Below are 22,950 nucleotides of genomic sequence, written 5' to 3'. Positions count from 1 at the left end.
AAAGTTGGAGGCTGGTGTGAAAGTTGGGGGTTGGGACTTTGTCTTACACAAGGCTTTGGGGAAAATCTACTTTTAATCATTTATCTGGACTGAAATGCATCACATACATATGATTAAAGGGAACCAGGGCCATTGGGAGGCACGTGATCTCCACGTGGAAGGCGTAATAACGTAAAAGCTACAGCCCGCACGGAGGAAGCATAAACCAACATGATCCGTCGCGCGTCTGCAGGAGCTACAATTTACAGAACCCCAAACGCACCACGGACAAACAAACGACGATTAAAAAAAACCCGTCCCGCTCCACGTTACGGCGCCGTTAAAGGGACACAGTTGCGCGTCTTGCGCGCGGACGCTGCCTCGCAGGGATTTTGAAGTTGCCGCAGTCGGATGTGATGGGACGTGATAGGCTGCGCGGCTGAGGCTGGGGAAGAAAGGAGCTGCTCGCGCTCGGCAGAGCAGTGCCGCTGGAGAGCTCTCGTCGACCGCAGGCTCCGGCGCAGGAGGAGACGTGACACCCAGCGTTCCGTTTCGCCGCTTTTATTTATTCCGTTCTCGTCGCGTCGTCGCCTCGAGCAAGATGTAACTTGTTGCCACCACCTCCAGTATATTCATGCATTTGAACGGAGCCGAGAGCGAGTGCGCAGAGCCGAGGAGCCGAGCTGTTCCGGCGAATGGAACTTATTGTTGTGCATTTGTTTTGACTATGTTATCACCGAGCGAGTTCGGCTTCAGTCCGTCCCCGATCGTCGTCGACCCTTGAATTCTGGATTTTACACCCGAGTAGTTCGAGGGCAACGCCGAGGGAGGATTCTGCACCGCGAGCGAGCTTTTCCTGCAGCGCCGGGGATTTAAATCGTCATTTTGTGGTGCTCCGGGAGCGGCGAGAGTCAAAGAAAGACATTCATGTGGCCATTCTCTCTATAGCCAAACATTCTGGGGGATTGCATAATGAGCAAGGAACGACCTAAGAGGAATATCATTCAGAAGAAATACGTAAGTACACGCGCCCCATCGCCTAGAAATGCTCACAAAAGCGGGCAGTCTATTCAAGTTTGCCTCGGTCGTCGCGGTGAAAATGCGTAAACTTTCATCGCGGACGGTGAAGGTTACCAGCACGAGCCCGTGTAGGCCTCCGGTTCGGCTCGGGTATCGTTTAAAACGTGACCGTTCTAAGTTCCCAGCGCTGTTAATGATTGTGCGTTTATGGGGTTTTTTTTTTAAAGCCAGCGATGTGTGTTCGGCGTCAGCGTCGCAGCGTTTCTTCGACACCAGACATGTTTTAGGGCGATTTGGACGTCGGGCGCTTCGCTCGTTTTCACGCGTTTCTGCGGATCCGCGTCGTGGAAGCGGCTGAAGCGCCCGAAATGGACGACTTTAAAGGGGTGTTTGGCGAAAAGGGGCTTTTGTTCGCGCCCCGTTTCTTCCTATTCAGAGCCGCGAAGACGAGCCTGTCGGCCATGGCTCAGCTATTTCGGCTTCCATTTCGTCCCATGCTGCGCGTGGTATCTCGACAATAAACGCAGTCTCGCGTGCACGCACGCGTATCTGCGGGGTTCTCGGCCCAAACGGCGCCGGGTCCCGGTGCTGGTTGTGCGTTTTCACCGCGGGGCCGGCGAACCGACGCGTTCACGGACTGTTGTGGCTCTTTAATTCTCTCCGCGAACAGCGAGGCAGAGCTGCGAGGGGGGGGGGAGGGGGTCACGCGATTCGGCATATTCGCTCAATTTTCGCCACTCGAAACGCGGCGAGGGGAGAAACTCGGTTTGACGGTACGGGGGGGTTCGTTCCCGGAGTCCCGGGCGTTCCGCGCAGGTCTCCGCGTGACCTCTGTGGACGAGCACACACTGCGGGGGATAACTCATTGTTTTTGCGGATTAGCTCGCGGACGTTTGGCTCCAGTCCCTCGAAGCCAGTCCCCGTCTCAGCGACACATTACGTGGTGGATGCGTTCGGGCTCGGTTCGAGCGGCCCGGCGTTTTAAGAGACACCGTGCAGTCGCATTGCAGAGGCTCATGTATGAAGCCGTACCGAGAAGCGACCATTTTCTTTCTGTGAGTGCCCCCGGTGCATTTACGGGGAAGGGGGTGTGGAATGAAACCAATTCGGCCTCGTTTTGGACCGGAGCTCTGGCTCTGGTTCGGGCTCCGGGCCCGTTAAACACCCTCGTTTCCTGCCATCTTGGCGGAACAAAGACTTTAACGTGACACCGGCTCCGCGTTCTCCTCTCGCCAAGTTACCTCGCGTACGAAAGCGCGAGCGCCACGCTCGCGCTTTAAAGTTGCCTGCGCTTCTTTTGAAGTATTTATAGCCGGCTGCTGTGAACTGATGTCACGCGCCCCAACGTGCAGGTTTCTTTACGTTTCATTCGCACGAGGCAAATCGTAACGCTCCGGAGCTGGAGTCCTGGGAGCCAGCCGCCCCCCACCCCCACCCCCACAGCATGTGGGGTGCGTCTAAAAAAGTGCTTCCACGAACGAACCCAAAACACAATAAGTCTCAGAATTCATGAGCACGACTGGAAATCGCCACAAAGGCGCAGAAGTGCGCAACAGGTTTGTTGGGAGCACGTGAGCAAGTAGCGCAAACACTTCGGCCTGCGTCCACGCGCCCTCGAGCTGCCTTTCAATCTGAGTGCGTTTTTGTTACTCTTACCACGTATCACACAAAGATAAAAGGCCTTTACGTGACCTCTTGACCTCTTCTGCTCCGCTCCTACACTCAAATCCCACTCTTACAGGATGCATGTTGCACACATCTGTATTTCCCCTTAGTGGGAGGATTACTTGGTCTTTAGATAAACTCAGTGTTAGGATTTTTATTCGCAAGCAGGGATTTTTTTCCCCCCTTGTGTTGTTTCAGTTACGGTATGAAACATTAAATGTAACATAACAGCCACTTTTTTATTTTCCGTGTGTTGACAACTTCTTGTGTTTTTGATTCCGTCCCGTTTTTAAATCTTCCTCTGAATCGAGGAAACAGGATGTGCCAGAGAAATCATGACTAACTGAAACAAAAGCCCCTGATTAAAAGAAGTCAGTCTGACTGCTACGGCCACCTCCTAAAACTGGATAGTTTTTTTTATAAATTTATTTAGTTCTATTCATAGCTTGGCTGTATAATTAGAACACCAGTCGGAGCATTAGAGCTGTGGAAGTGGTGCATTTGATTGCTGGATGCTTGTCTCGGTTTCCTCGGTGCATGTGTGTCACATCTGTCGTGTTGTTGGCAGCTGCAGTCGAGGCTTAAAGTGCGGCCTAAAACCAAACGTGCGTTTCTCCAACGACCTGGAGGTGTCCCGGTCCCCGGGCCCCACCCCTGCAGGCTTTGAGACAGGACTCCTGGCCCACACGGACCCCCCTCCTCTCCCCCCATCTTAATTAGCGTAGGACAATTATACATGCTTGGCTTAACCATTTCCCCTGAAACATGAGTGTGAGTTGTTAGCCCTCCACCCCACCGTCTGTACCCAACCAACACTCACTATTGGCAGATGATATTAAAACTCGTCAGTCATAAAATGAGTCAAGAACGGAGATTGAGTTCCTTTAAAAACGCAAACAAGGCAAGACAATTGTTTACCACTGGGATTGATGGTACAAATAAAACCAGTCCGTTTTTTTTCTTTAAAGATGCTTTATCATAATTTGAGTTGAGTGATTCTTGAGAAATAAGCCAAAAAGGAGCATCTGTTTTTTTTGTAAGGTTTATTCTCCAATTTCTTTTTATTACCTTTGAGACCGGCGCTTGAGAGCTATGTGCTGTGTAATGACGGAGGTAGCAGGCACTAATGTGCGGCACTGTTGTTCTGTCTAACGGAACATGACACACACTGTTAGCGTGTGTGTGTGTGTGTGTCTGCAAATGCGCGTAAGCGAGAATAGCAGGAGAGCGCGGCTGAGTGTAGCTCGGTGCAGCCAGGGCCATTTTGTGCAGAGTCGGCTCTTCCTGTAGGCCCCAGCTGGGGCTAGGCCTCAGATTCAAAGGTTGTGTGTGTGTGTGTGTGTGTGTGTGTGTGTGAGTGAGAGTGTGAGTGTGGGCACGGGTCTGTGTGCATGCATGGTGTGTGTGTGTTTGTGGGACAAGCACAGCTGCTGCAGGGGCCTTTACAAATGTAAAGAGGCTGTCAGTGTTTGTTTCATCAAGCACACAAGTGATGAGGGCCAAGTAGAAAATCCATTGCACCGCGAGTGTGTGTGTGTGTGCGCTGAGCGTGCACAAAAAGAGGAAACAAAAATAGAGAGGGGGCAGAATGAGGAGTGCAAAGGCACAGACTCTACCCCTCCTCTTCCTCGCTTTCTCTCTCTCTCTCTCTCGCTCTTGTTCTTGGGCTGCACAAATGAAATGTGGGCCTCATGTCCGACCATGAAGGGAGTCACGGCTGCTTTTTCACTGTGCCTCGGCCCCAGTGCGCTTCATTTAACCCTGTGTTTCAATGCAAATTCCTCTTTCATGAGCTCCCTGCTCCTCACGTGTGCGACACGGCACGGTTCACTGTGCGGCCTCCGTGTGACTGTGGCTAAAGAGTGGAGTGTGGCCAAAGTCACCATTTACTGCCTGTTGTGACAGTGTCCACTGTGTCCGCGCGTCCAGAGGCACCTGTGAAAAGCACGGCCACTTCACGCCACGGTGTTGTTTCTTCTTTTGAATGAGCTGTCCTCGCGTACGTTTCTCGACCGGCGACGTGTTTTGGAGCTGATTTTACACTTTTAAGGCCTCGGTCCCCCCCCATTCAGCATCTCCTGCGGAGCCCGGTGACTTCGCGAGCTGCCGCCAGACAGATTTCAAGCAGTGAAGCTGATAAGCATCTGGCTTTGTTTCTGTGTGTGTGAATGAGAAGGAAACGGTTTTAGCCCGTTCCTTGAGCTGCTCGGCTCTTTTCTCTCATAAATGCAGACTCTCTCTCTCTCTCTCTCAGCGAACCTCCCTCTTCCTCGCTTGTGCCTGTTTTCTAAAGCATTATGACACACACACACACACCCACACACACACACACACACACTGTTATGCAATATGACCTTTTGTCTTATCAGCTGTTGGCATCGAGCACAAGCTCCAGCTCACGACTGGCACCGGCAAGCACTTACGCTAAAGTCAAAGGTCTGTAGGTGTGAACCTGAAGCCAGCGGGCGGGAGAACCGGTTCCCGGCCAGCGCTGGTGGTGCCGTGTGCGTCGGCAGCAGCAGAGCTTTACAGGAGCGATGGTGCAAAACTGGGTGTGACTGTCTTTGTTATGGGCTGCGTGTGGTTCTGTCGCGGTCAGGCCTGCGTAGGTGTGTTTTACAGCATATGCTCTAATAGTTGGACATGGCACAGTTGTATAAAGCCAACTCAGGGATGTGTGTGTGTGTGTGTGTGTGTGAGATAGAAACCATGCGCGTTCATTCTGTGCGCGTCTTCATTCTGCCGAGTGATTTATATCCTCCTGCTCCTGTGGGTTTGGATGGAGAGGGGGGAACAGGACAGCTGGTCAGGCCCTGAGAGGCTCAGTGTGTTAACACACATGCTCACTCATGCGTGTGTGTGTGTGTGTGTGTGTGTGTGCTTATCCGTTTAGGATCCCTATGAAGCTGAATCAACACTTTACCTTTGTCTTTGGTTTGGCCTTGCAGCCTTCCATGGAGGCCTGTGAAGGACACGCCGCAGCAGTAGAATTAAAAGGAAAGCAATTAGTTATTAAGGGACATTTTATATCATATGTATATTATACTGTCAGAATATTAACTTTAATACACAAACAATCCTACAAACGTGTTGAGCTTTTCACTCTGAGCTTCCCTTTAAGCTCTGTAAAGCTGAAGGAGAAGGCCGTGTCTGGTATTCTCTCTTTCTTTGAGGCTTAGGCTGGTCTTACCTTTTTAATGATCGTAATGTACATCGCTCCATCAGGCCGTTGACCAGGCTGCGCTCACCCCTTCCCTTCACTTTATCTCGGCTACATCAGTTTAATAAACACTCCTTACATTTTCATCCTGTGGTCAATCCCATCTGATCCCCTATTGTGACACCACCGTCTTTACACATCCAGTGAATTAAGCCTCGAGGGATGAAGCAACAGAGCGGAGGCTCAGTTGCTATCGATCCTCCATTGCGCCCCCCCCCCAGCCTGGAATACCACAGTTTCATTGTCAAGCGTGTGTCAGCAGGGCAGCATCATAAAACGCGATGCTGACAATAGGAAATCCTGAAGCTGAAGTAAAAGCCGTTTTCTGACGCGTCGTATTTTCCGGACGCCGTCATCAACTCTCGGTCCGGGAATCCTTTCTGCGTGTTATCAGCCAGTGTACATTCATAACTGCTCTTGTTATGTGTTCGGCTCTCGCAAGCGCAGTAATCTATGAATCATTCTTTTATGATGGAGCAGTTTGTTTATTCCTGCCAACAAGCCACTGGCCACTCTATTCAGGTCCCATTTGGCACGGCTCTGCCTTGGCCAATGAATTGCTCTCTCATTTATTCTCTCACAAGTGTATTTTTCCAGTAATAACTTTTTTTTATATTAGACTATCATTATCCCTCGTGTTTTTCTTTTTGTTTTTTTTTACTGCAGTCATTTGTGGCTCTCCAACATGCATGGCTAGCTGTGCAACGGTGACCTTCCTTCCGTTAAAGAGCTCTCCAATGCAACCCTTTTCACCAAGCATTTGCCCTCTCGCAAGGGAGGCCTTAATTCAGGATGGCAGCCCCCCCACCCCCTCCTACCCAGAGGAGTAATGAGCCAGTGGAGCAAAGTGGCTGGGCGACCACTGTTGCCTGCTGCCTAATCTCTACTTTTCAGTCCTCTGTGAATGATTTGAAATAAAAAAAGGGAGTTGGACGTGGTGGGAAGAGTTTTTATACAAAGCATATCGATTCCGGTTTGAATGGTTGTTCTAGGTGCGACTAGTTACAGAAGAGATGCATCTGCTTATATCCCTTGATCACGTCAGATACGCCTTTTAATGCTAAACATAGTGGGTGCAAGGATCAGTGCAGCCGCCGTGGAGGATGATTGAGGCTTTAAGGAGAGAATAAATCCTTTATTTGAGTCATAGGTCAGTTTTCACGCATTCTGTTTGCAGCTGCTGCACACAACACATTACTTCCTCTGCTGTCAGGATGCTTTTTTCCCCCCGAAGTTTCACTCGCCTCATTCATTCTATTACTCAGCAGCTACAGAGCGAGAGAGAGGTCAGCTTTACTGTAGAATGGTGCTGAAAAAGGAGGCAGGCTGTCTCCACTCGTTTTGCTGCATGGCTTTATTTTAAGTGTGATAAATAATTAAACCTCAAAGATCAGACTGTAAGGATTGGCTTGTTTATGTCTTTCCTGAAGTTTTCATCTCGTTCCATTTAAAGGGCTGTTTGTTTCATTCACTGCCTTTTAAATATCTATATTTTGCTGCTACTAATTTTTATCTGCAGTAAGTGTCAGCTTCACTTTTGTTCTATGTTGAGAACTGAGAAGCTAAAGATATCCTACGGGTTGTTTTTGTTTTGTTCCTGTAAATGAAACCCAGTGTGAATTGACAAGAGTCACTACAGAAATATTGATTTTTTCCTTTCTTTGCCTATTGATTATTTTTTTTTTTGAAACGTATTATTATTATTTTTTTTTTTTTGAGCAAAAGTTCCTTTTAGGTTTTTCCACTGCGAGCGAGAGGGCGAGTCAAAGGTATTGTTCCTCCTGTTTTTAACCCCTTCTCAATAGATGAGGGGCTTTTTACAATCCTCCTGGCTGCATGATTTCCTCCAGGCCTCACAGCAGGGAGCTAGAGTGCATAGTACACTGAGGGAAGGGCGCCAGAGTCTGGGCTGAATGTCTGGCCGGCCTCCCCTGGCCCCGGATCAAACATCACAAAGCCTGGAGGGGGAGGGAGGGCGGGCGGGCCAGCCCTAGAAATCACAACCTGTGATCGTCAAGGAGAAGAAATCCAAGAGGATAGAAATAATCAAATTAGGCACCATCTCAAGTGGAATAGGCACAGTAACAGCAGTGAAGAGCAGGCTGAGTCTGCTCATCTGTCGTAATATAACTCTGTACTCCCGAAAAACACACGCCGGCCCCTCCGCTGTGTTCACACGTAATTGTTTGAGAATGTGGACAGGATGTGAGGCAACCTCTGGCTGAGTCTAATCCCGACTGTCATACCTGCAAATGACTAACACAGGTGTCGGTTAGCACATTGAAGCAAACTTACCGACGTGCAGGCCAATGGGGAGCGTGTTACCATGGCGACGGAGAAGCATACACCCTGTGAGCCTCTGTTGTGTTTTGTTATGCGTGTGTGTGTGTGTGAGATTGGGGGGCATTTGCATCTCCCACCCACAGGTTTCTATAGAAACCGGCGAGGTTCGAGCAAGTCCAAGACGAGCGGTGTGAACTTATAATATTGCTGGCAGCGATCTGTGGAAGTTACTCGATCTGCCCTGTGATCATGAGAGACAGAGAAATCGGGTGTGAAACTGCGAGAGTGCAGTCGGGGAGGGAGCGTCTGTGTTTTCATTGAAACGCGCACGTTCGCAAAATTCCTCTTATCAATCAGTCCCCTCGTATTCCGTAAATCGCAGCCGCCACAATAGGAAAGTGCGACGCGTTCATGGTCGCCCTAGTTCCTGACAGCGGCGCAGCTATTTCACCTTTATCGACACTCACACTCATTTTGAACGCGCGGCCTCATCATTCAGTCACTGAAATCAAGAGTGGAATTTCATATTAGTCATTCCGCTCAGCCATATACGCCAGTTATTTTTGTGTCATATTTCTGCGCAAATGCATTAACGAATATGAAACAGAACCAACAAGCCGCGCGCAGATGCCGGTGCAGTGTCTTTCATTACGGTGATTGATCCATATCGGTTCTTAATATCTTTAATGCTGCAGCGTATTAGAAAACAGCTGTGATTTGCATGTTCATGTGGCACAGAGTTGAGTCAGAATGTCATTAGCATGTAATTTGCACCAGTCTGACACATCACTGTGTAAGTTTGATATTAAAAACGTATGAAATCACTGAACCTGAAGGAATGGTGGCGTCCCACTCGGCACTGGGGTTTACTTGGTCAAAGTGCATGTTGTGTTTGATCGTCTATCGGAGCCTGATTAACATACTGGAAAGCTTTGGTCGTGAGTGGCTGCTAGTCTTCCAGGAAAAGGTGCAGATAGTTGCATCAAGCGCCAGCCAAAAAGGTGGTGGGCTACCTGTGTGACGAACTAGAGCTTTGACTCAGAGGGGATGTTTTTATTGCATGAAAACGTGGTGCGAGAGATTTTATCTGACGAGATCTGTTTGTTTGCATTTTCCTGACAACATTTGTTTGAAAGTCAGACCTAAATGAATTAATTTCACTCCTCCACCGGGCTCCATTTGAGGCTCCACATTCCTTCCTTTTTACCTTTTCCTGCTGTCTCACCTTCCCTCTTTCTGTCTCCAATAGCCTGCTGGTCCTTTCTGCCCCTTCCTCCGGGCCCCTCAGGCCTCGGAGACTTTGCCTTTGTGTGCAGTGGTGGGGCTAGAGGGTGGGGTGGGCTATGAGAGTTTTGTCCCAAGCTGTGAGGTGAAAATCATTTCTTAATTGCCTCTCTTTTTTTGTGCCAGTGGTTGTGCCAGGGAATGGACTCCTGGGCCCGCGCTACAAGTCCCTAAAGCAGAGGAACTCCCTTGCCTAAGCCTTGGCTTTGTTTCATAGCGTTCTCTGGCTACAGTGTAATCATACAGCGACACACGCAGACACACACAAACAGAGGCTTTAAAAGGGCTTAAGATGTTGGGCAAAGCAGAATACAGGGAGAATAGGCTTTGGATGCACCACTATGGGGTCTAGGTGAGTTGTAAATCGGCAGTGCTGCTGCGGTGTAAATGGAGTAGACGCTGAACACAGCACACGTGTTAGATGTCTGTTCGGCAGCTGGAGTCTTTGCATGGCTGATTTTAGTCTTGTCTGGAATTAAGAAAAGATCAGTGGTGCTCCTGTTTTTTGTGCGCTCATATTTAAGTCTTCTATGCGATAGATGCGAGGACATCTGTGCTAACTTTAATACCCACAGTGGTGTTTTTGATAATAAACATTCCCGTAGCGCGCCGGCTTCCCCCTTTTTTCAAGTGTGAAGATCTGTAGCCCGGTTTTTGATGTGGTACGTGTTCATGTTGGCAGTGGAAGTGCGATGCGTGTAACCCTTTTAGGCCCGTTTCACGAGTGGTCCGAGTACGTGGCCTGCAGTGCTGTGCTGCGGCGTGTTCGCTCAAGGCTTTCATTCTTTTGTGCGTGTGTGTGAGTGTCATTCACATGCAGGGTGATTGTGGGCAACAAAGCCTCGGTTCACTCGATTTGCATTCCCACACTCTGGTCTGTAACCAGCTTTTTCCTCATCCTCGTCACTCCTCAAAGTACTTCTATCGCTGTTCATTTTAGGTGTGTGTGTGTGTGTGTGTGTGTGTGTGTGTGTGTGTGTGTGTGTGTGTGTGTGTGTGTGTGTGTGTGTGTGTGTGTGTGTGTGTGTGTGTGTGTGTGTGTGTGTGTGTGTGTGTGTGTGTGTGTGTGTGTGTGTGTGTGTGTGTGTGTGTGTGTGTGTGTGTGTGTGTGTGTGTGTGTGTGTGTGTGCGCAAGCGCTGCATGTCTTCCATTAACCACGGCACTAACTGGTAACCTTATCTCCCTGACAGTCTGCATTAGGCCCAGCCTGCTGCCAGTTAACCCTTTGCGTTCCTTCCCAGCAGTGGAAACAGTGTTTTTTTTGTTTGGGAGTGACTGACAAGTCAAATTCAGCCCAGGATCAGTTACCGAGGAGCTTATCTCCTTCCTTTCCTGCTTCTGTCAACTCATAAAGAAGATGCATGTATTTCGGGCCAGACTACTTGCCGGTCGCTCGACTCCGCTCGCTTGCTCAGCAGCGCAGTCCTACAGCGCTGGACGATCTCCCCCCTGTAAAATCCGTCTCCCACTCTCTCCGTCTCTCTCGCTCCCACTCCCCTTTAATTTTACTCGGCCGCAATATCCTACCTAGGCCCTGATTGTTGTTTTTCGGGGAGCCGGGGCGGTGTTGTTGTAACATAATCATTTAGTCTCCCTCCTGTGGTTCTGGCAGGCTGCATGCTGAAATCTATCCACTGCTCATTTTTATGGGGAGCGAATTTGCTGTAGCTACTTTGACTGCTGCTGGCTCGCGCTTCCGCTCTATTTATTGGTGTAGACGGATCGCTCCCCTGCAAAACATTTGAGAGATGACACATGTTGTATACACATTTAATATACCCCAGAGGTCAGACTTGTGAATTTGATTAGCGCGGCAGAAATATGACGGCTGTGATGTGGAGTGGCTGCGCCTATATTGAATTTTTAATCTCCGCGTCGACTCCGGCTTGCGTGACGTGCCATTTTCTCCTGATCCAGTGTTGTTGCAGCCGGAGCGGGAGAACTGCTCTGTGCATGATTGCATTGTATTAGCAGCGTCAAATACAGTCAAGGGCTCATTTTTAAGGTTAACCGAGACGTTGGGATATCGTTGCTGGAAAATTACAGGAGTGTTTTTAACTCGGGTCGGGCTCGTTGACCCTGAATGAGTGTCTGCAGGCTTCAGCCTCGAGTGACGCTTGTGTCTGAGGTGGGAAATAGAGCTGCTTGTTTGCTCATCGCCACAGACGCACACAAACCCACTTGTCCTTTTTGTCTCAATTTGTCTATTGTCTGATTTATATTCCTGTGAATGTAAAAAAAAATAGTGCACACTCACCACACGAGACGGGGATTAGAGCACGGCACTCAACTTATGTCAGTCACACGGAGGCGCACACCGTGCAATTAAGCACTCACTGGGCTCTTGTTATTGCCACTGTAGCGTATGCTAAACCCCGCTCATTACTCCTTTCAATACCGCCGCAGACACGGCGCCATATGGGGCGGGGGAAACCCTTATCGATTCCCGGGCCCCAGAGCTGCGCGGGGACCCTGTAAGATGTCAGGGATTAGGTATTTATTATCGTGGGCCTGGAGAGAGCTGATATTTGATGGTTCACATGGGATCCAAATTCTTGGCTGTGACGAGCGTTGGATCATTCAGTTACATTCATCTCCCTGCACCTGAACCACTAGGCGAGCGCATATGTGTGTACTGCAGGCATCTCTTCGCGAGTGCAGCCCGTCTGTCATCCTTTCACCTCCCACCACAAAAGGCGGCGAAAACAAAAATCCATCGCTCAAAACTGCAAAAGGCGCCCGAGGATCTTTACGGGCACATTTGGAGAAGTCAAACAGTTATAAATGCGTCTAGCGAGTCTGCATGCGATTTCCATAAACCAGGGTGTTGATGTATGAATAACTTGTCAGATGAATTGATTTACAAAGGCGGCTGTCACTCACCGGCGGAGTTTATTCTGAGCGGGCCCAACCTGATCCGTCAGCGGCTGACTGACTCGCTGATTGAATGACTGGCTGACTGATAAGCGGTGCAGGGTTATCGAGTTATATCTACCTCCACTGCTTCCATGTCACTGTAGCTCAGCTTTGTTGCTGCGTACTTTTACTTTTTGTGGACGACTGGTGAGGAAGGAGGAGGCTGCTTCTCCTCAGGCCGTGGTGCCTCTATCCTTCATTCTCTCTCTCCTTTCGTACATCTCTCGCTTGTGGTTTGTTATCAATGACGCCATTGTCAGAGCTGAAAGAGCAGGGGGCTCATGAGACCCCCCCCCTGACAATGGGCACATGCTTCCCCCTCTGTGGGCTTCCTGTGTCTTGGTTGTGTGTGCGCGAGCGGGTGCAGCGCTCGGCGATAAGGCCTTTTGTGAGTTCGGGAAGCACCTTTTTGTTTCTCTCTGTTCACCTGTTCGGTGCAGGTGTTGAACAGTTGTGATCAACCAGCTGTAAAGCCATGACCACAGCAATAAAAAACCACCACAGCTGCACAGTGAAGTGACACTCAGATTGAATGAGGCAGAGGCCGCGTGCGTGTCAGATTCTGCCTGGAATTCACCCTAAACTCTGCCCAACTATCTAGATGAGTTAATTTCCAGCCCATTAGTAATTTGAGACTCCGGTGGAGCCGCACCGTCCTCTGTCTTTCTGCGGTGGTGGGACGTGAAAAGCGTTGCTTTTGTGACTCCTGCCGTCGTAACCTGTAACCCAGGTGCTGGCAGCCGACGTGCACGCTGAGCTGAAAGGGCCTGAAAGGCCTTTTACGCACGGAGCTGGAGGTGGATGTTGTGCTGATGCCATTCCACGCGTAGAGAAAAGGCCACGGCCAATGCTGCAGCTCAGGTTTTGCATATATTCTACGACGGTGGAAACAAGTCAAAGATATTTGTTGAGAGCAGAGTGAAAAGAGTCTCTGACTGTCAGAAGTGGACGATGGAATTAAATCCAGGATCATACAAAATCGAATTGGTCCCGGTTAGATGGAAGCACTTATGATGACGATAGAAACACTCTTTCCAGTCTTGTGTCACACACACAAGAGGACAAGATGGCTGCTTGAGGCTGTAGCTGCCTGTTAACACCTCCGGTCTACAGAAGGGGGCCTCTTTTTGTTACCACATCACCGCAGGAAAAGGGGGAGGAGGGAGGCAGGGTATGTGAGGTTAGGAGCCCCCTCCTGAACCTAAAGGTTCACGTCTGTGAGCTGCTGCCCTGTGTGTGCGTGTGTGTGTGCGCGTCTCCCTGTGACATTACAGAAGTAGGTCAGTGAAGAGACCGCGTTCAACCTGAGCTGCGTAGCTCATGGGCACATGTGCAGCGTGTTTTCCTCTTTCGGGAGCCTCCCTGACCTCCTTCCGCTTCTCTGTAGTCAGGAGTCTGCTTTTCTGTGACTGCCAGAGTTTGCTTTGGGTGCCTCAGCACTAGTCCGAAAGCACCAGGTCCGACCTAAAACGATGCAGGAAAAGACGGCCAGGCGCATGTTACACAACATAAAAAGCAGAGCAGGAACTGCGTGCGACGCGTGAATTCTCTATGGCTGGTGCTCACTCATTTCACAGCACGCTGCTGTTGTTGGGGGACGGCTGAGCTGCTCCACCCCCTCCCCCCCGCGAGCCAATCCACTCTCATATTCCTCCGCATCCCGCCACTTGATTGGTGGGCTGCCCGAGCCAGTGGAATAAAATGGGATTGATGGGTAATCTGGGACCAGCACTGTGGGAAGAGGAGCACGGACAAAAGTGACAAACCCGGCCCATGATTCACCTGCAGCAAAGATCACACTGTGGCCATGCACTTGGTAAAATTAATGTTAATATTCCAAATGAGCACACAGTTCTACTTTTTATTTTTTTCAAACTTTTTTATAAGGGCATCAGGCTTTTAATACAAATATCAATATGTGTTGGAGTTGTTGTGGTGTATGTGGAGGGAGACCTGACTAACGTGTGGGACTTGGCAGAAGGAAAAAGCCAGGGCTGCACTGTCTACCCCCTGGGTATTGTCATGGCTCTGAATGGGTAATGGGAAGTGAAACCAGAGCTGAGGATCGCTCCGTAATGGCTGCCGAACTATGTCCTTGGGTGCACTGAAGACTTTACAAGAACCTCGTTTTGTTTAGTATGTTCATAAAGGCAGGAACAAACATTCTGAAGAGTCTGAGTGCAGCTTTAAGGATAGGATGCGAGATGCAATTATCACACGGGAGAGCTGCGTCTTAACATGCTGTTAACGTATGTGAAATGTTCCATGCGCTGAGCTTTCGGGCCTTCGCTCGCACGTACACAATCGGCAGAAATCCCCACGTTTTGGGCGACTGGGAACTGATCAGAGAAGCTGTGCATCATCTCGCCCTGCAAAGAAGTCTTGTTTTCTTTCTGAAATGATTTAGTCGCCACAAACCACAAACTTTCACACCCTGTAGAGGAGAAAGTGTGTGTGTGTGGTGTTTCCAAGCGTCGTCCCATAACCAGCACCAGCTCGGCTTTTTTTTTTTTTTTTCACCCGAAAACCTGATGGAATTAAAAAGGTTGAGGCCACGGTCCAGTAAGTCCCAATAAGCCCAGAGGATGAACAGGCCCCAAGTTAATTATTCAAACCAGTGGGTAAGATGCCTGGCACGCAAACATGCACAGGGTTTCCCCAGAGATAGTGCAGGGGCCCATTGCCTGGCCTCCTGCGGTTTGTGTGTGCAAAGTGCTTTAAATTGTTCACCCCTAGTTGAAATTTTCTTTAAAAAAATGTAAAGGAGGAAAAAAGTGCTGTATCATTTGCTCCTTGCAAAGAAAAACACATTTTCAGATAAATTGTGAATCTTAGTCATCATTACACTTTCCCCTGCTCTACCCCCTCCTACTCTGCACTGACAGGAAGACTACCTGATTTCACATGGGTTTCACTATGACACAAGTGGCAAGAAAGGCCTCCATCACCAAGAAACATCAAGGGCCCAGCGAGGGGAAAATCTTAGTTACGTCAAGACGAGATTTCCAAAGGCGGGTACACGCGTCCATGACCCGTCACGTTGGGCCCGTCGAGCTCTGTGCTGCTGAACCCGGTTGTCAGGAAAGGCGCTGAATGTTGTTTAGACGTTTGAGTCGGCGTGAAGCTGTAACAGCACAGCGGCTTCCCAGTAAATTAGCGGCGCTAACCGCGCGTAGTCGCACTGCTTCCAGGCGGCGGGTGGTAACAAAACCTGGCCTTTTGTGCTGGCGTGGCACCAGTTTGATCCCCCGTGTTCCTGGACAACATAAAAGAAGCGGCACCGTGGCGCCGACCGCATCATTATGGGATGTAGCGAGTCGTTCCGCAGACAAGAGAGGCCGTTACCGACGATGCGCAGAGGTGTCTGCAAGTAGAGGGGATCAGCCAGCGTCTGTTTGAATCAGAACCTTACTTCACAGCAAAAGGGTGTGTGTGTGTGTGTGTGTGTGTGTGTGAGCATCAGAGAACGCGAGTGGAGTTGGTAGTTGGCAGCAACACACTCCTCCACCGACACCGAGATGAGGTAAAGCCACACACTGGCACCTCCTCCTCCTCCTCCTCCACGGCGGTGATGCGATACCGATACGATGAGGCTCGGAGTCATAGCAGAGAAGCTTCGTGGAGGCGTTGATGTGATAACGGTTTCCTAGTACTTAGTAGTAGATCTAAGCAGGTGGAAAAGGGACAAAATATGGAACAGACCTGACTGCGGTGCAGCCAGATTCGAAGCGTGAAGGTACAATCTTTGGAACCTGTTTCCAAGCTGCAGCTCTGTTCCTGCTGGGCCTCGTGCACGTCTCAGCGGTTCGGACCCGCCGCTCGGTTCCGGTCCCTCCAGTTCTGCGAGCGCGTGTCAGCGAGGCCGGCACCGCGTGTGGGCGGCCCGCCGGCTCACAATGCCTTCAGTGTTGCCGTCCTCTCCCCACCGAGTCCTCGCTGTACCAAAGAATTCCAGCATCGCTTCTGACAGGATATCGTCCTCCCCCACACTCCGGCGCCGCCGCGCTCAGTGGGAACGGCGGGCCGCTCGAACCCCTGACAGTCGTCAAAATTCCTGAGTCTGCCGCTTGATGGTCGCACGGCGGGGGAACGCGGGTCTCCTGCGAGTCGCATCGTTCTGCACGAGCGCAGGGGATTTGGATGTGTGGGAAAACGATCCTGGGACACGGGAGAGAGGAAAAAGACATCCACTCCCTTTTTTATGTTGTGTCAGCTGTTTTGTGTGGCTATCGGGCCTTTCTTCTGCTTCGTGCTGACAGTCGACCCGTCTCCACCTATCGGTACCTCTCCCGGGCCGGGCCTGCGCTAATGCCGCCTTTCCCCCCACTTGTTCTGGTTACAGGCTGCCTCTGTGGTCAGTTAATCCCCAGGGCCTCCTGGGAGTTGTGGTTTCAGAGGGGCCACGGTCAGAGTGCCCCCAAAACCCTCTTTTCCCCATTGTGAGGCCTTGTAGAGTCCATTCCCCGCCTGGAAAGGCTGCTCTGAGCTTCAGCACCAATTTAGGAGAAATAGTTTTGCGCCATTGTTCATTTTTTGTTTATCATCTTGTGAAAAAATGTTCTTCATCCGTCAGGTTTTTCAGGTCAAACCCAATGTTTAACCTCTGGAATCTCAGGCATGTCAGAGAGAGGCTCCACACACACACACACACACACACACACACACACACACGCACACACAGCACATCTCTCCTATTGATTCTGCTCCCCCTCCCAGTCGCCCCCTGTCAATGTGAAACGAAAGGGACACAATGGATTAGGATTGATTATTTTTACAGAGACGAACGTGGACATTTTTCTCCTTTGACGCACCATGACTGAGTGTGTTCAGCGACTCTTTGAGGCACGAGAGGCACGCACAAAAAAATCACTTTCAACTCGTTAATCCTGCTCAGCTGATAGAAACACACAAGCCGATCCTATTGTCTTCACATGTTTGTGGTCCTTTGGTGAAACCTGTTCTGTTCAGTGTGTATGACGTTGGGACATTTAGACACAGGAGTCACTGTTTCCCCACTCTTTTCCGCTCAACGTCTCCTCTGGGTTTCATTAAATCATGACGCTGACTCAGGTGATTCTCATTCAGACTTAGATTCTCCGGTCTCAGTCTTCCTCACGAGCACATGATTCGACTCAGCAGTTTCCGGCGGCTGACGCGCCATCAAGGCATCAGGCTTTGTTGTGGTTGTTGCAGCTCCGTCATTCTCCTCAGCCACACGAGAGGAAACCCCTGGAGGTGTTTCCCAGACGCCGGGCACCGGCGGTGACGTGACGGCAGCTGTCGCCGGACACGGGGTTCACTGCAGATGAACACAAAACTCTGGTTTTGTTTAAGCGCGTTTTGTGTTTTGTTGTTATTAGCTCTGTGGTTTGTCCATTCTCCTGAGTATGCAGTTTCCAAACTAAAGACAGACAGTAATTATGGCCAGAAGAAGGCAAGTGGGCAGAGGGCTTCTGTTTCTCGTCGCTTGTTTGTGTGTCACTCAAAGGGCCGATGGAGGCGTTTCTAATGGTGCGTGTGAGAAGCCGTCGCATGCACGGGGGCGTGCGGCGTTTGAGTCAAAGTGCGAGTCAGGATGTTCCGGCTGTGGTCTAGGATGACGGCGGCCGGCGTCTGCTGACACGCATGCGACCCCGGGCCGTCGCCGCCTCGTCTTACTCACAGGTGCCTCCGCGTGCGTCGCGCGGGTCCGCTCCTAACGGCCCATCCTGCTGGAGCCGCTGCGGAGGCCCAGTAAAAGGAGCCGCCTATAAATTGAGGGGGTTTAATGTGGCCGGGACGCCATGTGAAGTGTTTTTATGACGATAGCCAGACAGGCCAGAGGTAAACTGGCGAGCCGGCCTCTCCGTGGGTCACTCCACTCGCCTCCCCCGTTCACCCCCTCACCCCCCTTCGAGCGCTAGCACATCAGTCACCCGACCGTGCTCCTGCGGTTATTTAGGTCCATCTTGGAGCTCGCTTTGATCCTGCAGCGTAAACCTTTCCTACACACACACACACACACACACACACACACACACACACACACACACACACACACACACACACACACACACACACACACACACACACACACACACACACAATTTCTCATCCAAACTCTGTGACCCTTTGTTTAATCATTGTGTGTGTGTGTGTGTGTGTGTGTGTGTGTGTGTGTGTGTGTGTGTAGGAAAGGTTTACGCTGCAGGATCAAAGCGTGTGTGTGTGTGTGTGAGACCATGTGGACCTGCGTCTGTATCCACGCTTCTTAAGCTGGTGAGGTTGTCTGAAAATAGACGTTGAGAATCAGTTTTAGGCAGGACAGGCACAGAGGGAGATTTGTAGGTATCCGATGAACGCGTACACCACTCCCAGCGGATCAGCGCAATAAGAAAAACATGTCTTGACACTCATTTGATGGAGGGGAGTCAATATAAATGGAGATGGATGATCACAGCCGGAGCCAGAGTGTCTTGTCCATGTTTTTAAAGTGGGGACACTCTGAGGGCGGCGCTGGAATGCAGTTTACACGGCGATGCGGAAACGCTGATGCTCTTATATGGATTTATAGCAGGCAGCGGCGCTGCGAGGGAGGATTATTCCACAGCGTTCTGTCGGCTTCAGAATGTGAAAACGCTGGGATCAGATCGCTCTCGGTGCAGCGCTGCAGTTAGGGGCAAAGAAAAAAAGATCAGGTGGTCATTGAAAACAGACCTGAAGGAGAGATGTGTTCTCTCGGCGGCTGCTTGTCTCTGCAGCCGATAACGCCTGACGCGGCTCCACGCAGCTGTTTCCCAAATTTGCAGCTGCAAGACATTTTGTGCCACATAATAGAAAGCTGTTTATAATGTTGCCAAAGAGCTCATGAAATTGAATAACGCCCGTGTGTGTGTGTGGGGGGGGGGTTGTCAGCTGGCCCAGCTGTAGTGCCACACGTAATACCTGAGGAGGGGAGGAAGACGCGTCCACTCGCCTCCTGCTGATGCACTTTCTTCCCCGCGCTCACGTCTGGATGCATGTTTCACCAAGTGTCCCCGTCTGACAAGTTGTGTTCCTGCTCGGCTCTGTTGTGATTTGCTGGCTGCACATCAAGATCACTTCTCACTTGCTCTGGCCCGATTCCTCCCCGTCTTCGCCGTCGGTCTGCTCGTCATCCCGACTCGCACAGGTCTCCAGCACAGATGCCTTGGCCCTGTGTGTGTGTGTGTGTGTGTGTGTGTGTGTGTGTGTGTGTGTGTGTGTGTGTGTGTGTGTGTGTGTGTGTGTGTGTGTGTGTGTGTGTGTGTGTGTGTGTGTGTGTGTGTGTGTGTGTGTGTGTGTGTGTGTGTGTGTGTGTGTGTGTGTGTGTGTGTGTGTGTGTGTGTGTGCGCGCCCACCTCCTGCTAGCCCTCAGCATGACTGCCAGTCAGTTTGTGACTACACTCCCACACATCTTCGTCTCTGCTGCGTTCTCACCATTCCTCTCCTTCCCTCGCTTCCCTTTTCTGTCCTTTTCCTTTCGCCAACGCGTCCGACATAAAGCTTCAGCCATGCTGGTGCCGGGTTTTGTGCTGAAGTGGAAGGATGGTGAATTTCAGATTCGGACACAGGTGTGAGAATGGTTCCCAGATGACTCCCAAACCACGCCCCATGATGTAATGTCTGCTGGAGCAGTGAGAATCCCATTAAAGCTTAGACTGTATGTCAGAAGTTCCCTTCTCCCCGAAATTCAAACAGAGCTGGTGTTTTGGGGAAGTTACATTAGGATGGAAGCATCTCTCTGAAGCTGCTCTGGGTTCTGCTTGGCTCGGCCGCCTTCCTCAAAGCCACACACACACACACACACACACACACACACACACACACTCTTATACGGATGAGTGTTGACTCCCAGTGGATCCAGCACAGTACAAATAGACAGACAGGGCCTTGTGTGTGTACACACACACACACACACACACACACACACACACACACACACACACAGCTCGCTCTCATCCTCTCAGTAATGCACTATCGACCTCTTTCCTACTTTGCAGACCTTGGGCTCTCCAGCGGCCTCAACCTGTTAAGTACACAGACGCGCATGCACACGGTGACCACGCTGACCTTTCGCTGGCAGAACGAGACTTGATTTCCAATATGGGTTTGTCTTACAGCCCTCCGCTCCCTCCCTCCCCCCTCTCCATCCTTCCCCGAGTCGGCGTTAATGTGATTAGGCTTGTGTGCCTGCTTCCCGCGTGCTGCTTTTCTTTGTCTTTCTGTTCACTTTCTCTCCCCTATCGCGCCCCCATTCCTGTCTTTGCTGTTCCAGCCGAGGTAATGCTGCGCCGGGGTTCTTCCATGCGCCTCGGCCGTGTGCTAATTCACTTTATCAATCCTTCACTTCATGGTGGACCGGGCCCCTCCACTCTTACCTTAATCTCATCTCTCTCTCTCTCTCTCTCTCCGCCCCTGTGGTCTCTCGGCCCTCTCCTCCCTGCTAATGCTAACACAATGTCATTTCCTGTCTAAATTGGATGAACTTAGTCGGGCCGAGGGAATCGCAGCATGCTTAATGAAACGTAGCAGCCACTTCACCTGCTTCACCAGGGCCTGAGCTCTTTATTCCAGCACTGTGTTGATATACACGCAGTCGACGCCTGTTATGTACCAATACGATGAAAAACGCCATCCTGTACACGTAGAGGGGCTCGTCAAGGAAACGCCTGCCACCTTCCTTCTTTGGCTGCACCGCTGACGTGACCTTTTTAAAATCCCACACGCAAGCTTGCTCCGAAGAAGGTTAATTTCTGATTTTTGCTAAATATATATATTTTTAATAACGCCACACAGGAAATACCACCAGCGGCTGCTCGACACTTCATTTATCAAGAACCCAAGGCTAAAATTTCCAAACGCGAACCAAAGTTTATTGAAACCAAAACGCTTGGTTGCTTCGGCTTCACAGCTCATTCATCCTCTGCAGCATTCCCAAATCTCATTAAGTCACAGAGCCCCCCCACCTCCGCCTGTGGGGGGGGGGGGGGGGGGGCTGGAGTATTATCGGCTTTGACACACACACAGAGAAGCGAGTTTCTTTTTTGGAGTGGAGGTGTATCAGCAATGGTCTGTGCTTTTATTATCTTGATGTGCTGAGTGGGAATAGAGGGATGACATTGAAAGGAGGGGGCCCGAGTGAGATACGGTTTAAAACATGACCTCACTCAGGAGTCCTTTGTGTCGGCGCCTCCGGGATGTTCTGTTTGTCCGTCCTCCCCCCCGTCCTCGCTCCCACACTGGCAGCAGGCGCCGGGCGGCCCGACTCGGACCGTCTGTTCACGTGTCGGCCCATGCGGCAGCTGGAGCCCCCGGAACGCCACACGCGAAAGGCTGCAGCCTTGTGGACGTTCGGGCTAGATTGCTTTCATGCACCTTTGGACTGTACATGCGACGGAAGCAACGGCTCGTCTCGCGGCCTCCACGGGTGCGGAGGAACAAGCGGACTCTGTGAGGGCCCGCGGCCCGCTTGGCCGGGGCTCCGGGCTGTTCCCCGGCCAGCGTCGCCTGCCTATAGCAATATTTACAGCCATTTTTTGGCAGGTGAGAGTAATTGAACAAGCATTTGTTATTTGGCAACCGAGCCCTCTGGCTGCGGCGCCGCCGATCGGAGAATCGCCCCTTGTGTTGCCGTTTTTTAACACTCTGCTAATTGAGCCACACTCGAGCAGCAGTTGTAATGAGTTGTGAACGATCAGAGGTGATGCTTTATGAAAATGAGACTTTAACGGCCCATCGATATGCTACTTTTAAATATTTAATCCTTAGTGTAAAGTGTGTGTGTGTGTGTGTGTGTGTGTGTGTGTGTGTGTGTGTGTGTGTGTGTGTGTGTGTGTGTGTGTGTGTGTGTGTGTGTGTGTGTGTGTGTGTGTGTGTGTGTGTGTGTGTGTGTGTGTGTGTTTCACCTGGACAGTCACAGCAGCATCTGTTGAGGGCTTCCTGTAATAATCAGCAAAAGTAATATTAGCTTAACTCTTCCACGTCGAATCGATGAATGCCGTGTTGCGAATAATTTCACAAGTAGAGGCAGAGACTCTCATCTGAATGGGAACCCGTAATTTCCCACCTCTATTCAGTTTTACATATTGATAATTACTTTGGTAAGGCTTTGCTTTCACTCGCCCATCTCGGCACACGCCACCAAACTAAAATGTGTTTTTTCCAGCTTCATTTCTTTGCCTTTTGTTTTACAAATGGGCCTCTGTGTGTGTTTTTGTTTTTTTACAGTTGCTTTAATGTACTTGGGCCAATTAGTCTAACAAACAGAGAAAAGGTGCTGGTGGTGGTGAGAATTGAAAGGAGACTGTTGATTCGGGCCATGTCGCTAATGTCTTGAGCACATTTTTTCTCTGTTTTTAGGCAACACAAAAGCAGACTTCAGCTTGATTACAAGTGATGTGCAATTATGCCCTTGTGTTTCCTCTCCTTTCTGCCACGCTCTCATTCAGCCTCTCCTCTCGTTTTCTAATGCACAGTTATAAACAACGGAGCCCAAATAAACCTGTCAAAGGCGTCTCGCTGAGGTAGAACAGGGAATGATTGTGAACAGTTGCTAACAGAACATCAGCTTAAATTAAATGGC

At 50.4% G+C, this 22,950-nt stretch overlaps 1 protein-coding gene across 1 annotated transcript in view; it reads left to right on the top strand.

Moving 5' to 3' along the window:
* The first annotated feature begins 217 nt into the window (after window positions 1–217).
* jarid2b (jumonji, AT rich interactive domain 2b) overlaps window positions 218–22,950 on the top strand; it is a 71,667-nt gene continuing 48,934 nt past the window's right edge. The window contains exon 1 of the mRNA XM_029166917.3: window positions 218–996. Within this exon, the coding sequence (XP_029022750.1) occupies window positions 952–996 (45 nt within the window). The 5' untranslated portion in view covers window positions 218–951. The remainder of the gene's footprint in view (window positions 997–22,950) is intronic.

Source organism: Betta splendens, chromosome 11 (genome assembly GCF_900634795.4).
Source record: "Betta splendens chromosome 11, fBetSpl5.4, whole genome shotgun sequence".
Taxonomy (NCBI): domain Eukaryota; kingdom Metazoa; phylum Chordata; class Actinopteri; order Anabantiformes; family Osphronemidae; genus Betta; species Betta splendens.
This window is presented reverse-complemented; position numbering and strand designations above follow the sequence as displayed.